A 15,472-nucleotide genomic window follows, 5' to 3' on the forward strand; every position below is an offset into this window, starting at 1 on the left:
CACTTCGGTCATTCCCCCACGAGGTGGCGCTGTCACCGGGCTTGGCATGAACTCGACTGCCCCTTGTTCAGCAGACTGCCATGTCTGCAATCCCGTTTGAGACCGAGTCTGCATGGCTTTTAATTCAGCTGACAATGGAGCTTCAATACGTGAACGTCTCCCTTGGAGGGAAGAGGCTTGGGCTCCAAGGGTTTGGATTGAAGGCACTGGGACTGGTGAGGGGGTGGAACCCCGGGATGTGGAACCCTGAGCACGGCCCCTCCTTGCCCGAGACGTCACAGGGGATTGGGCCCGCCTCTGCCCGCCCTCTGCTTTCCGTGCATGCGTGCTTTCGGAACCGCCCCCCATCTCTCCCGAGCTGACGTCACTCTCTCCCTCCCGTTCCGCCTCTGAAATCTCTTCCCTACGATCTGTCCCTGACTCTCTCTCCTCCTTCTCTGACGCTGTATCCACTCCTCTCACCGATGCACGCAATCTACCCCCTGCCGGCACCCGGGCACGTTCAAGGATACGAGCTGACCGCTGCGTCCAGACTTCCAGGTCTGACGTCACAACCATGCGTCCCCTGCGTCTCCCTACGGTAGCAGATTGGGGCTGTGCAACCTCTCCCAATTTACTGCCCATGTCTGACACTGCCGCGCCGGTCCAAGAGCCCTCCCCAGAGGTTCCGCGAGTCTTGCCCCTCGCGCGCGTCTTTACCACCGTGCCAGCTGAGGCAGCCGCCACTCCCGGCGCTGCGCTCGCAAAAGCCGCACCAGAACCCATGTCTCCCATCACCTCCTCATGCGCGACCCCCCCCCCAGCCTGCACCGCCACTGCCGCGCCGCTGTGCTCGACCAGGGGACGCGTTTCCCTCGACCCCTTCTCTCCCCCTCGGACCCCCCCTTCTTACTCCGCTGCTTTTCCCATCCCTACTCCCTCTGGCTCATGAGGAGAAAACCTCGACTCTTCCGGGAGTAAGATATTATCTTCTGAGCCTGAGTCGGAGCCTGAAGTCCCCGTACTCTCTGGGATTTCAGGGTGTTTTAGGGATCTCTTGGGCTTTCTGGGTGGTGGGATTGGAGGCAATGACATTGCTCCCTGCTCCCATTCCTCGAGAGCTTTTTCCCCCTGGCTTGCTGGGGCCAGAGCCAATCTCTGTCTCAAGCCTTGCTCTTCTCCCACTGCCTCTGGGGAGGGACCCGCAACAGCTTGTTGCCTTTCCAGTCTTTTTGACTGCTCTGAGATACCTTCTAACATAATTCCTGCCGGAGACAGCAATTTCAATGCTGTCTCGTCTTTTTTCGTGGCTAAAAGATAAAGATGCCTATTAATTTCTTGCCAAAACCCCACTTCAAACAACAGATGCGTCTCTGAAAACGGGTAATTGAGTCTCACCCAAAACAGAAGTTCTTTGAGCTCTTTCTTTGTAATCCCGGCTGTGTATGTTTCTGCCACGTCTTGTAAGGCGGACAAAATTCCCAGCTGTTCTTGGGAGAGTGTGCCCCCCATGTTCTTAATTTTTGACCTTCTCACTGAATCTCTGTCGTCAGAGCAGTCCAAAGGCTCCCGATCTCCGTCCAGCAGGTCACAGGAGATGGATCCAGAGGCACCTTTCTGGTTCCGATCTGGGCTGTTCTGCTACTGAACGTTCTTCAGCAGAAGCTGAGGTGTAATTCTCAGTGACTGCTGGTTTTTTTTTCTTCAGACTCTCTCGGTCGTTTTCTGGCTTCTCTCCCAAGGAGTTATCAGTGCTCTCCCGGGAATTTGTCCAAGTCAGGTGGGAGTAGCCCACCCAGGGATGCCAAATGTCCTGTCTCGGCTGTTGAAATGGCCTGGTAAGGCTCTGGATGGCCTTGGGGCAGCCCGCGCTCCAAAGGACGAAAGGAGTCTTCAGGTTTTTCAGTTCTTCAGTGTTGTTTACTAATTCTTATCTACAATATTTTCTCCCAGCCTGACAGAGGTCCGCACAGCAAGCCGGCCATGAGCACACTGACCTCCCTCGGGGCGGTCGCTTATTTTTATACCAAAAATTACGTGTAAGATACTTATTTTTTCCTCCCAATACCTTTCACCCTTATTGACAAGTGCACATTCAGTAAGAACCAAACTCAAGGTGCCACCATCACCATCGAAGATGGATGACAAGAAGAAGAAGGGCAGGACACGCCCTAATTCCTCCATCTTGTCTCCTAGAACCCCCCTGTACCGAGATTCTAAAACCTGTGTTTTCACTCTATAATTAATCTATCCCTTCACCACTTATCCCCGTGTGATCCTCTCATCCCCATACAGGTGTTGCGTCCCGTCCCGTGCAGGATCAAAGTCTAGCCACCAAGCACTTCTGGCAACGTTCCAGGACTTCTGAGCCCCCCAAGGGTTGTCTCGGTGACCCTGGACATCAGGAGTGAGGTGTTGAATTCCCGCAATCTCCCAATGGGGTGATGTAATTTTTATCAGTCATGCAGTGAGACTCAGTGGCCCATTAACAGAAGATACCTCCCTGAATGGAGGATTGGGTCAGGAAGAGATAAAGAACACTGCCTCACCTGATTTCAGCTGATGATGATAGAATAAATACTTCTGGTTACATCTTGCATTTCAGCCCAAGACACTCCGGGATACCAGGGATATCTCCTAAGGGGAATGGGCTGCGCAGGTAATTTTCCTCTTCTTCTGCCTTGGAGCAGCATATTCTCTTCTCCCCATCATGACCTATGTCTGCTCTGTCTCCATCTGCAAAGCCTTGTGGTCACTCTGGTACCCTCCTGGCCAGCAGAGCTTGTGCCCACACAGCAGCAGCTGCCTGGGCCAGTGGATTTCTCTCTGCTCTGCTGCTAATAGCCAGGACATTTTCCCTGCCCCTCTGCCAGGGCAATGCCCTGCGCCAGTTCTGCTGTGAGGCTTCCCCAGGGTGGTGCCAGCGGCAGCGGCTCCCTCAATAGAGTAACTGGACGCAGAGAAAACCAGCAAGTCCTTGGTTAGCATTGGTGACAGCCGGTGACAGCCGGTCTTGTCACCCACTCTGAAACTGGTCCTAGTCCCACCAGAGCTGGGCAGAGCAGTTCTCATTAGGTCTGGGCACCACAGTGTTGCCACCCTCATATCTCTGGGTATGGCTGCAGCCACACCTGGCCCAGGGACCGGGCAGACCTTGCAGCCAGCCAGTACCACCCTCCCGAGCTGGACACACCTGGGCTCCAAGGAACATCCAGATCAAGTAGACCTGGCATCCTTCTTCCACCCCAGACATGGGGAAACCCCAGAGTCCCATTCCACCACAGAACTAGGTAGACCCAGCAGCCCCATCCAACCCAGAACCAAATTTCAACATCAATAAATATATTTTTGACAAAAATAAACTGCTTTAGTTTTTTTTTAAATAGACACATTTCTACATTGAAGAAAGAAACTCCTTCGGAAATATATTTTGTAAACTGTTTTTGGATCGGACCCACAACACCACAGTGGTGATCACAGCCAGCATCTGCTCTTGGCTCTTCCTGCACACCCACTCACCCACCCACCCACTCAAACTGCCACTGCCAGACCCCACACAACCCACAGCAAGCAACCTGGGTGGGGGGATGGTGTAGGGGCAGCAGAGTCTGGCATGAAGTGACCAGAACCTAGGCCGAGCTCCCCTGCACACCGGGAGAGAGTGGGAGAGCGGAAATCCAGGCACAAGGACAAACGCACGGAGAGAGACATAGAGACATGAATGCAGAACACAGCTTTGCTGACAGGGTTTTTTGATTATTCAGGGAAATGGCCCTGGGCTCAGAGGGATCCTCCAGGATCAATCATCCCCTCTTGCCACCAGAGGAGGACAGGACACAGATGTCAGAACCACTTAGAATCCTAAAACACAAAGCCCAAAACGTCACCCCTCTGTTTCCACTAGGATGTGAGAGGGGCCTTGTCCCCACCTCTGTCCCTGCAGGCATGGCTCACCTCCTCATGGGTCAGGCAGGTTCTGCTGCCCCAGAAAACAACACACCTGCTTCAATGCTTAATGCAGAGTGGACTGGAAATAAAGACAGTGTTAGAGACACACTCAGGGCATAGGGCTGGACTGGGAGGCAGGGGAGAGCAGGGGGCCTTGGGGAAGGGGCTGTGGCAGCAATGGGGTGCAGGAGCTGCTGTGCTGCTGCCCAGAAGCACTGGGCTCCTGGCCAAGAGGCACAGCTGGGGCAGGGGCTGTGTCCTGGCTCATCCAGGGGGTCCTGGGGTGACAGGGATGGAATGCAGCAGGGCCCTGGGCAAAGGCTTCCCTGGGGAAGAGCCCTGGGGCAGGGCATTTTCTGGGCTGTCAGGAGGGGTGCACTGGGCTGTGCTGGGACACACTGCGATGGCCTGGGCTGTGGTGGCCATGCAAGGGGAGGGTCTGACACCGGCAGAACTCGTGGTACCCACAAGAGGCATCACCAGGACCGCGACATTGTCTAAATCCAACTGCAGAGAGACCAGGAGACCTCGCTGGTCACTGGGATGTCCCCAGTGCCAGCAAGGGATGGGGGGACACCACAGCCCCCAGTTCCCTGAGGGGGTGCCTTCCAATGCCAGCAGCCCACTCACCTCCCACAGATCATTTTGGGTTCCTTCCAGGAGTGCCTGGAAAGGAGAACAAAGACTGGGTCCGGACTGGACCTTGTGGGGCTGTGGGGACACACGGGTGCAGGGAGGAGGGCGCAGGCAAAGGGATGGGAATTCAGGGCCCACAAGGAGATCTGTTTGAGGTGGGGGGAGGCACAAAGACACTGATCTGGGGTCAATTGAGGGCCCAGGGGACAGGGCTGGGGGTGTGGGGTACAGGGGAGGAGAAAGTAATTGAGGTGTAGGGACATGGGAGTGCAAGGGAGGGGCTTGGTGGGGACAGAAGAACGAGGACAGGTGGGGACAAAACCAACAGTCCTGGGAGATGCTGTGGGAGTGGGGGGTGAGTCAGGGAATTGTACAGGGGGACCCCTCTGCAGTGGCGAGGCCCAAAGCACAAAGGAGCAGCAGGAAAATCCTCCAGGTCAGCGGCAGCTCTGGAAGCAAACACAGCGTGCCCGGTCAGGGCAGGTGCCGACGGGTTCTGCCAGGTGGCCACAACAGGTCTCTTCTGTGTGGTCAGTGGCCCGTGAGGAGGGAACATATCCTGGAAATGTCACGGAAAGTCAGTGGAGAATGGAGACACTGGCAGCTCACGGGAGGCCCTGCCAGGGACTGTCCCTGCTCTGTGCCCTCGGGGGTCACCCTGACAGGGGCTCTGAGCTGGGAGAGGAGCAGGGGAGACTCGGGCAGGAAGGTGAGCCCTGCTCAGGGCCAGCGCTGGGCTGAGGGCAGGGCAGGGCCATCCCTGGGGCCAGGGGCTCTGTGGGAGCTGTGTCCCAGTGCCAGCCCAGTCTGGAGCCACAGCTCTGCTGGGACCCATTGTGTGGGACAGTTCAACAGAGCAGGGCGGGGGTGACCCAGCAGGATTTGGGGGGATCCAGCAGGATTGGGGGATCCAGCAGGACACCGTGGTCCTGGGTGGGATATTGGAGATGGGCAGGGGATCTTCCCCCGGGGGCCTGGAGCAGTTTGGGGCAGTAGTGCTGAGAATGGGCTGGAGCTGTGCACTGTGACCACCCCAGCACTGCCCCAAGCCCAGCCCTGATGTCCCAGGGCCACCATTGCCCAGTGCTCTCCAGCGCCTCCAGAGCCTGGAGATTCCAGTCACCCAGGTGTCATGTCACACACTGGGGACAGTCACACACTGACCTCCCCCCTCCCCATTCTCCTGATTCCGGGGTGCTGGTGTCCCAAGAAGTGGGGTCAATCCAGCTCCAGTTTCCCTGTGAGACTGGAATGGGGAAAGGGACAATTCTGCTCAGCCCCGCAGGGTCTGGGGCTGGGCTCAGCTCTGGGGTGTCCCTCAGGGAAAGCTCTGGGAGAGGAGGGGCAGCAGGAGATGGGGGATCTGGCACTGGGGGCTGTTGGAGGATGGATTGTGTTGGAGTGAGGGTTGTGCCCACAGGGTCCCCAGGTGCCTTTGGCTTCCTGCCTGCACCCCTTGGCCCCCCAGGTGCCTGGGCCCTTCCAGGGGCAGCTGCCCTGTGCAGGAAGCTGGAGGGATGCCGGGCGAGGGGGCTGGATCCGTGCCACAGGTGGGGTGGGATGGACTCTGTGCCAGGGCTGGGCTTGTGGCCAGGGCTGGGGGCTGTGCCAGTCCGGGCTTTGGCCTGGGGGCTGGCAGGGAGGGTGCAGGGAGGAGTCCCGGCAGGGATAAAGGTGCTCCTCCCCTGCTGCAGCCTCAAGCAGCGCTGCCCAGAGTCAGAGAAAGATGAAGGTGGCTGGGCTCAGCGTGGCCCTGCTCTTCTCCATCCTGCTGTGCCCCCCGGCACAGACCGAGGTGAGGCACCAGCCAAGCGCTGTCCCCACATCCCGCCTGTGAAAAATGGCATTCACTTGTGTTAAAATTTTCGAAGTTTAATAGTAATGAAAATAGTAATAAAAATGAGGACAATAAGAGACAATTAAAAGCAAAGAATTATAGAAATCCATGTGTCTGGCACTCTGCCAAAAAGCTTACCTTGCTAACAACAGATTACCTCTTAAATGCAATAGTCTATTCCATATTCATAGATCTCATACAAGGTTCAAACATTCTTTTCAAACTAGGGTGTTTCTGCCTAATTTTACCTTCCCTCCCTCATGCTGTAAATCAATCTTCTTGGTTCATTAAAGCCTGAGCTTTCCCGATAAGGAGGCAATAATTTTTCTCTTGAGATCTTGGTGTCTGTTGCTGTTATCTCTATCCAGATATGATAATGAGAAGAATTTCTTGATTATCTTTTCTATTCCTTGAGCTAGCTACAAAAAGTATCTTACATCACATAGTTTATATTTTTATATTATGCTATAGCCAAAAACTATATTTACCACACTACTTAAATTAATGCAGCATTTCTTAAAAGATATTATTACAGCATAATTTTCCAACATAACACATGTAGTATTCATTTAAATATTTGCAAAGAGCCAATCATATAATACACATCTATAGTACTGCCCTTTCTGGCCTCCCATCTCACCCTTTTGGTCCCTCCTCTGTGTCCCATTCAGGGTCCCCAGGTGCCCTCCCACTGACCATTCCTGAGACCTTTCTTTCCATGTCCCCTCTCAATCCTTTGCCTTTCTTCCTGGCCACTGCAGAGGGGTCCCCCTGTACAATTCCCTGACTCACCCCCCACTCCCACAGCATCTCCCAGGACTGTTGGTTTTGTCCCCACCTGTCCTCGTTCTTCTGTCCCCACCAAGCCCCTCCCTTGCACTCCCATGTCCCTACACCTCAATTACTTTCTCCTCCCCTGTACCTCACACCCTGCTCCTTCCACACCCCCAGCCCTGTCCCCTGGGCCCTCAATTGACCCCAGATCAGTGTCTTTGGGTCTCCCCCCACCTCAAACAGATCTCCTTGTGGGCCCTGAATTCCCATCCCTTTGCCTGCGCCCTCCTCCCTGCACCCGTGTGTCCCCACAGCCCCACAAGGTCCAGTCCGGACCCAGTCTTTGTTCTCCTTTCCAGGCACTCCTGGAAGGAACCCAAAATGATCTGTGGGAGGTGAGTGGGCTGCTGGCATTGGAAGGCACCCCCTCAGGGAATTGGGGGCTGTGGTGTCCCTCCATCCCTTGCTGGCACTGGGGACATCCCAGTGACCAGCGAGGTCTCCTGGTCTCTCTGCAGTTGGATTTAGACAATGTCGCGGTCCTGGTGATGCCTCTTGTGGGTACCACGAGTTCTGCCGGTGTCAGACCCTCCCCTTGCATGGCCACCACAGCCCAGGCCATCGCAGTGTGTCCCAGCACAGCCCAGTGCACCCCTCCTGACAGCCCAGAAAATGCCCTGCCCCAGGGCTCTTCCCCAGGGAAGCCTTTGCCCAGGGCCCTGCTGCATTCCATCCCTGTCACCCCAGGACCCCCTGGATGAGCCAGGACACAGCCCCTGCCCCAGCTGTGCCTCTTGGCCAGGAGCCCAGTGCTTCTGGGCAGCAGCACAGCAGCTCCTGCACCCCATTGCTGCCACAGCCCCTTCCCCAAGGCCCCCTGCTCTCCCCTGCCTCCCAGTCCAGCCCTATGCCCTGAGTGTGTCTCTAATGAAATAAACAGGGCCAGGAGACTTCTTCTCCTTTTTAATGCCTTTATTAAAATGATCAGCTCAAGATTGGGCGGCTCGGCAGGGCTGCAGTCCCCGTCGCGTCTCCCAGGGCGACTCAGAGGAGGAAGATATGTGCAGCTCTGTCCGCTAGGGGCAGAGCCGGGGGATCCAGTCCTCGTGGGAGCCTTTAGGGTGTGATGTCCCCGTCAGATGTTACTTCTCTCAGCGTCTCAGCTGGCTGGTCCCGGCGTTGGGACGACTCTCTGCTCAGGGCGAGAGGGACTCCGCATCTCTGCAGGCTCAGCAATCAGCTCCTCATGTCTGGACACCACTTTAGTCTCTCAATTCTTATTTGGCTCATTGTTTTTGGGGTTTTCTCGTTGCATTTTGGAGTTGAGGTCCCAAAGCCTGCTGGTCTTGGAGTCACTTTGCATAATCCCCCCCCACCCTCTCAGGTGTCTTCCCTATGTTGGAAGAGCGCACTGCCTCGGGGAAGGGTCATCACCCCACCCAGCCAGGCCTTTTACTAATACAAAAGAGGAGATAAGCTTCAAGAACTGTGATTACAATAACAAAGCACTAAGAACCCTGGCAGAGACAGATCTGGCTGCGTCTCTGTAACTCTTTCTCACAAAAAAAAATTAACTGATTTTTTGTTCATAACACCCGGCAGCCTAAAAAGCTCCTTGTGGGCAGAGCTGGCAGCACCTGACCCCCAAATTGTAACCAGTGCTGCCTTGTGTAGCCCAAAATCCCCAGGAGAGGCAGCGGAGCCGTGTGTTTGTGAACAGGGATGCTTTAGGAGCATGGCTGAACTTTGGGACCCCAGCCTTAATTACAATGCCTCCTTAAGGGTTGGCAGCACCCAGAGCAGAACAGGGGCATTGGCCTGCTGTTTTGCCAGTTTTGCCCCATTTTGCCATCCCAAGGCACTGCTCCCATCTCGGGCTGTCCCTGTGCTCCAGATACTGCTGCAGAGCCCTTGGGGCTGTGGCTCTGCTCTCTTCTTCCTCCTCCTCGTCCCCTGTGCCTTCTGTGTTGGGACCAGGAGTGGCCAGGAAGAGCAGGAACTCCAAACATGCTCTGCAGTCCCCTGAGCTCCTCAACATCCCAGAGGAATTCAGCATTCCCAGAGCTGCTGTACCCAGGCTGAAAGAGGAAAAGGGAGTGAACGGCTGAGGGTTTGCAGGAATCCTGGCATAAAGCCACCAGAGCTGCTGCTGTGGACCTGAGACCTGCCTGGGGTCAGGCTCTGCCTTCCTTCCATTCAGGATCACGGAGAGCGGTCACGGGTGTTGTGCAGGGCGTGTGCCTGGCCCCGGGATATTGCTACACTGCCAGTGGGCACTGGGATCCAACCTGCTGCCTTGGCGGCTTCTGCCCACTGCCGGTGGTGGTGCCAGGACCGATTGGTGCCCGTGCGTTTGCAAAAGGAGCGATTTCCCCGCCTGCTTCCCATCCTTGGCCACCATGGCCCCTGAGGGGATGGAGCTGGACCGGGGCGCCCCCTGCTGGCCGGGAGTGCTCCCTGCACTGCCCACTGCTGGCCGGGAGTGCTCCCTGAAGCGCCCCCTGCTGGCTGCAGTTGTAACTGCACCAAAGATGAACAAAGCACTGAGAAGGAAATGTTCTGGTTTTGTATTGTTTGTTATGTTCTTTTTTATTAATTTCCTCATATAGAATGTTTATTTCTGTTCCTACACTTTTGCATGGATGCCCCATCATTTTTGAAATAAAAATGCTTTTAGCGATTGGTCTTCTTATTTCAGCAAAGTTTCCACTTTCCTTGGCAGATATTTTTCCCATATACCAAGATGCTTAACAACTCCTCGGTTTCAGCGTGGATAGGACAGACACTCCCAGAGGACACATGGTCAGGGTCTTGGTCACCTCATGCTCTGCCTTTTAAGCCAGTTGGGTCACCAAAGGCCCTCTCCCCAGCTGGCACTTCTGGTCACCCAGCCACTCAGGAGCCGGTTTTGGCAGAGCGTCACACGGTCCCCAGTGTACAATGGCTGACAGAATGATGGACAGATGGGGTCCTGTCTCTCCAAAAGCAAGGCCTGACCCACCCCTGCCACGTGCAGCTGTTTCAAAACATCTCCAGACATGAAACTTTTCCTGTCTCTGACACCCCACCCTGTGCCATGGCCTGATCCTGACTGCCCTGGCAAAGGGGAAGCTCTGGAATCCCCACAGGGCCTTTGTATCATCATTGTGTGGGGAACACGGCAGAGGAGGGGTTTGGGACAGGGGACACCAGAATCCAGAAGACCGCTTTGGCCATCAGAACAAGGAAGGTCCAGGGCCCTGTCCTCGACAAACAAACCCTGGAAACTCTCCCCAGCAGGTTTCCTCCACCTTCCTAGGATTCCTCCTTCCAACCCTTGGGACTCTGAACTTTGCTGCTGTTGCTTTTGGTTGTATTCTCTCTGGTTGCTGTTTCAGGAAATTGTTCTTCTCTCAGCCCCTTGGGATATTTGTGCCTCCATAGGGAGGGAGAGGGACAGTTTTTAGTGGCAGCACACACACGAGTGGGTGCCCATGGGTGGGGATCCCCAGTGCCCCCAAGTTTCCCCCCAGTGTCACAGCACATTCCTGTAGATGTCACCGGGTTCCCATGGTTGCCCATGGGATCCCCACAGCTCCACGTAGGTCTCCTGGGGATCCTGGGGGACAGTAACTTTGGGGGGCCCTGCAAAAAACACCAGTTGTAGGGACCAAGGTGGGGATTGACACATGTGAGTGATGTGTCACTGTCCCCCCCCATCACTGTACTCACACTGTGCCTGTTTGCTGCTCACAACGTGGGTGTATGGAACCTTCCCCTCCTCTGGGGGGGACGTTGGATCTGGGGGAGCCCTGTGGGGATAAAGACAATGTGTGGAAGGGGCTGGAGAGTTGTGGGGTGGGGTAATAGGGGACGCATGGCTGGAGAGCCCCACTCACCTTTCTTGTTGCTTCTTGGCAGCTGCAAATAAAAGAGGGGAGGGGTGACTGTGGGGTCCCCGGGCCCTGACTCCACTCAGGAAACCTGTACCCCCCTGGGACCCTAATTTTCTCTCAGGATCCCCAAGCATCCCTGAAGCCCTTTAGAATTCATGAACCTCTCCAGTTCCCCCAGGCCGACTTAGCCTCAAGAACCCAAAGCGCAGCAGGAACAGAGACCCTCCAAAAGCCCCCAGGGCCCCTGAAAGAAACCCCAACATCCCTGCAGAACACTCCAGCACCTCCCCAAACCCTGCAGGACCCCTGGGCAAGGTCACAATTCTGGGGCTGTGGGTGCTGCCCTATTTCTCCCCAAGTCTGCGGGCCTCTACAACTCTCTGAGACCCCCGTCCCCTCATTGTCACCGACCCACACGGTGCCACCAGTGCCAGGCCACAATGACACCCACGAGCAGAAGCAGGAACAGAAGGGCCCCACTGACCCCTGCAGCCACTGCAAGAAACAGAGGGAGACACATCAGGATCACCCATCACCCCAGGTTTCCTGCATTCCCTGGTGACCCTGTGTGACCCCACCTGTGTCTCTGTGTCCCCATGTTGTCACCATCAGTGCCAGCTCAGGACTGAGTGCCTGGAATATGTGGTGCCCGTCCTGTCCCAGCTGGTTGGTGGCCACGTACTGGTAAGTGCCTGAATGTCCAACATCGATGGCCCGGAGCTCCAGGAGGGGACTCCGGGCCACCTCCTGCCCGTTGTGCAGCCAGGTGAAGGTGACAGGTTTTGAGCCCACCTGCACTGAGCAGCGCAGGGTCACGTTGTCACCTGCACGCACCTGGTGTGCCAGAGGACCGGGGGTGATGGTGGCATTGGCCACGGGCACTGCAGGGACAGAGACAGGGCTGAGGGCACAGGGAGGGGCTGGCAGCCAGTGTGGGGGTATAGGGATGGGAGGGGATGAGTGTGATGGGGGATATTGGGGACAGGGTTACGCCATGGATGTGTGAGGAGACAAGGGGAGTGGTGGAAGGACCCAAGAAAAGTGTCTGGGAGACATGGAGGTGCCCAGGGCAGGGGACCCTGAGGAGCCTGTGGGGACTCCCCGTGCCCATCTCTGCACTCACTGCGCACCCTGATGCGGAGCTGAGCTCTGCTCTTCTGCACCACCCCCCCCTCAGAGTGCACCTGGCAGCTGTAATTCCCTGAGTGGGAGACCCCCACTGCGGGCACCAGCAGCTGCAGGGACCCCTGTGGGCCCCCCACCACCTGCCTGTCCTGGTAGAACACGAGCAGGAGGGGGGCTCGGGGCCACAGGGGGCTGGGGGTGCTGAGGCAGCTGAGAGTCAGGGGGAGCTGAAGGATGGCTCAGGGGGTCCCTCCAGCACCTGCACAGGGAGCAGCTCAGGGCAGGAGATTGGAAGCAGTGGGGACAGCAAACCCAAGTCCTTGGGGAGGGGCTGGGGGGATTTTGGGGGGAAGCTGTGGGGTTCTCACCATGCACTGTCACTGTCACTGGCGCAGACACCACCCACTGCCTGTCTGTCAGCCAGCCCCTGCAGCGGTAGCACCCACTGTGGTGCAGCTTCAGAGGGAACAGGGTCAGCTCTGTTCCATTTCGGAGCTCCACCAGCTGCTTCTCCTCATTGTAGAAGGACACCCAGGTGACCAGGTTGTTCCGCCGGTCCCGGCAGCGCAGTGTCACCTTGTCCTCCTCCAGCAGTGGCCTTGCTGGCACCTGCAGCACCAGCCAGTCTGGGGAACAAATGGGTCCTGTCACATCAGGAGGAGGGCTTGGAGGGTCCAAGACAGGAGGACTTGGAGAGTCCTGAAGGCACCACCCAATAGGGACCCCCCCAGTTGGTCACAGCCAGCACACTAAGGGTCCCCAATTTCAATACAGGGGCCCCACCACACTGGCATGCTTTGGGATGTCCCCATATGCAGGGGATGGGCTCTGGTCACACAGCAGGTGACCCATGGAGTGCAGCCCACCCAGAGCCCTTGGGGTCCCCGCAGGTGCCAGGCTGGGGACACCCAAACCCCTCTTACCGTCTAAGACTCTCATGGGGAGGCTGAGCCCAGTGCCGGGTCTGTTACACTCCTAGGTGCCATTCTCAGTGACAGTGAGGCGGTCACGTCCCTGCTGTCCCCAGCGCAGCCCATCCTTGTACCAGGTGGTGGCACTGGAGGTCCCTGAGCCCTGGCAGGTCAGTGTCACCCGGTCCCACAGCACCGCTGGCATCCAGGGGGGCTCCACGACGATCCAGGTGGTCTGGGTGCCTGCAGGTGACAGGGGACACCAGCCTGCCAGGACCAGTGTGGGGCTGGTGACAGCAGGGTTGGGTCATGGCATCCCCTGAGGACTCACCAGCAAAGCCAAGGGTCTGGGCTGGAAGGGAGAAGGGACAGGGCTCAGTGGGGGTGGCTCTCTAGGTACAGCAGCACCAGAGCTCGGGTTTTGGCATCATCCCCAGATTTCTCCTGTAGGGACACCAGAGTGGCACGGACCTCTTAGGAACTGGGGCTACAGGGCCACCTCAGGCTGAGGCAGGACACAGGGACACCGTGGACACCGTGAGAATGGCGATGCCAGGACCATCCCATGCTGGCACAGGTCACGCCCAACAGTCCCATGGTCTCAGTACCCAGGGCCCATCTGCATGGTGCTTTTCCCCTAATTCCTGTCCTGGCCCCCCTGGCACCCTGTCCATGTCCCCACACCTTCACCAGTCCCATGATGCCTCCAAAATTCCATCCCCCTGTTATTGTCCCCATGTTCCTTAACCCCTTAACCCCCTCTCCTGTCCCCAAAGCCATTCCATGACCCTGGTCACCTCATGCATTGACTCTCCTGGCATTGCGGACATCAGGGGACCCTGCAGCCCCCCTATGTCCCCCCCCCCACCAGTCTCTGCCTCACCAGTGCCCATCCCTGGGGTGTCAGGCCCGTGCCCAGGGCACTCACCCCACAGGAGCAGCGCCACCTTCCCGGCCATCCCGGTGTCCCCAGCCATGTGCACTGGCTGTCACTCACTGATGTGGCCACCGCTCCCCTGGCTGGCGGCTCTTCAGGTGAAGGGAAAGGAAGCGAGGTCACGTCTGTCCCCAAGTGTAGGTGGCCCTAGGTGGGGGCAGGGTGGGAACAGGATGGGGGCAGGGTGGGGACAGGATGAGGGCAGGTTGGGGACCTTGTGAGACATGGGGGTGCTGGTGTGACATGGTGTTGCCAGAATTTGGAGGCTGAGGCTGTGTAGGGAGCCAGGGATGGGTGTCCAGGGGATTGGGATGCCCAGGGATGGGGTCCCAGGGGAATGGGGGTCCCAAGGGTTAGGTAGACTTAGACTCAGGAATGAGGGTCTATGAACAACGTGGCCTCCAGGGATTTCTGATCATGGGATGGTGGCCAAGGATGTGGGTGCCAGGGTTAAAGGGGGCCCTGTGAGAATGGGGGCCCTGTGAGATTGGGGGTCCTGGGGTGTCGGATCTCAAGATCTCAGTCCTGAGATGCTGAGCCTCCGAGACCACCCTTGGGGGGCCCGGGAGTCCTGGAATGTTGCCAGAAGTGTCTGGTGGCAGGACTTTGACCCTACACGGGAGACGACACCTTTATGAAGATAAGAGGGCCTCACCGGGGTGAAGGGTGAAAAGATTAGCTAATTAGAGGGTGAGAAACAGGGTTTAGGATTTATGTACAGGGGGGTTTAGAGGAGTAAGATGGAGGAATTGGGGTGTGTCCTGTCCTCCTTCTTCTTCCTCCTCTCCTCCATCTTCTTTGGCCACGGTGGCACCTTTGGATTGGTTATTACTGAGAGTACACCGAGTTATAAGAATAGATGGTATTGGGGAAAAATGATAAATATTGTATACGTAACAAAGGGTATAAAGATACGTGGCTGCCCGGGAGGGCAGAGAGTGTGCCCATGGCTGACTGCTGAGCGGATCTCTGGTGGCTGAAAGAACATCTTTTAGATAAACAATTAATAAACATAAAACCAGAAAGAAGAACTGAAGCCTCTTCTCGTCCTTCGATACGCGGGCTGCCCCAAGGCCACCCCGGGCCTTTTCAGGCCCCTCAAACAGCCGAGATAAACCGGACACTTGGCTTCCCTGGGCGGACACGAACCACCACAACCTTTCGGGGGGAGATTAACCGGACACTGGGGGAATCAATGTCCTCAAGGGAAGGGGTGTCCCCGGATCTGGAATTACCAGGATGGGATCCCATGGAAATTGGGGCCCCAAGTGTTGGGTGGACTCAGACTCAGGAATGAGGGTCCAAGAACAACTTGGCCTCAAGTGATCAAGGGGTGGTGGCCAAGGGATGAGGGTGTCAGGGGAAAGGAGGGCTCTGTGAGAATGGGGGCTCTGTGAGAATGGGGGTTCTGGGGCAATCAATGTCCCAAAGGGAAGGGATGTCCCAAGGA

At 56.8% G+C, this 15,472-nt stretch overlaps 1 protein-coding gene across 2 annotated transcripts; it reads right to left on the reverse strand.

The window, feature by feature from the left end:
* Positions 1 to 10,378: 10,378 nt before the first annotated feature.
* LOC141725199 (Fc receptor-like A) lies at positions 10,379 to 14,164 on the reverse strand. Of its 2 annotated transcripts, none has more exons than XM_074544311.1 (9): positions 14,014 to 14,164; positions 13,417 to 13,437; positions 13,098 to 13,328; positions 12,543 to 12,800; positions 11,628 to 11,930; positions 11,461 to 11,544; positions 11,053 to 11,074; positions 10,886 to 10,965; positions 10,379 to 10,798 (listed from the first exon to the last, which is right to left on the reverse strand). In XM_074544311.1, the coding sequence occupies exons 3-9, from the start codon at positions 13,111 to 13,113 to the stop codon at positions 10,689 to 10,691; spliced, it is 873 nt and encodes a 290-aa protein (XP_074400412.1). In that variant the 5' UTR covers positions 13,114 to 13,328; positions 13,417 to 13,437; positions 14,014 to 14,164; the 3' UTR covers positions 10,379 to 10,688. The 2 variants fall into 2 exon arrangements, with proteins under 2 accessions (XP_074400412.1, XP_074400411.1); XM_074544310.1 differs by having other exon boundaries at positions 13,417 to 13,529.
* Between the last annotated feature and the right edge of the window lie 1,308 nt (positions 14,165 to 15,472).

Source organism: Zonotrichia albicollis, chromosome 7 (genome assembly GCF_047830755.1).
Source record: "Zonotrichia albicollis isolate bZonAlb1 chromosome 7, bZonAlb1.hap1, whole genome shotgun sequence".
In the NCBI taxonomy this organism is placed as follows: Eukaryota; Metazoa; Chordata; class Aves; order Passeriformes; family Passerellidae; genus Zonotrichia; species Zonotrichia albicollis.

Coding starts and splice junctions, on each gene's coding strand:
- LOC141725199 (XM_074544311.1), bottom strand. Junction 11,545..11,627: donor ATGGGGACACAGAGACACAG/GTGGGGTCACAC, acceptor TGTTTCTTGCAG/TGGCTGCAGGGGTCAGTGGG. Junction 11,075..11,460: donor GCACTGGTGGCACCGTGTGG/GTCGGTGACAAT, acceptor TTTTATTTGCAG/CTGCCAAGAAGCAACAAGAA.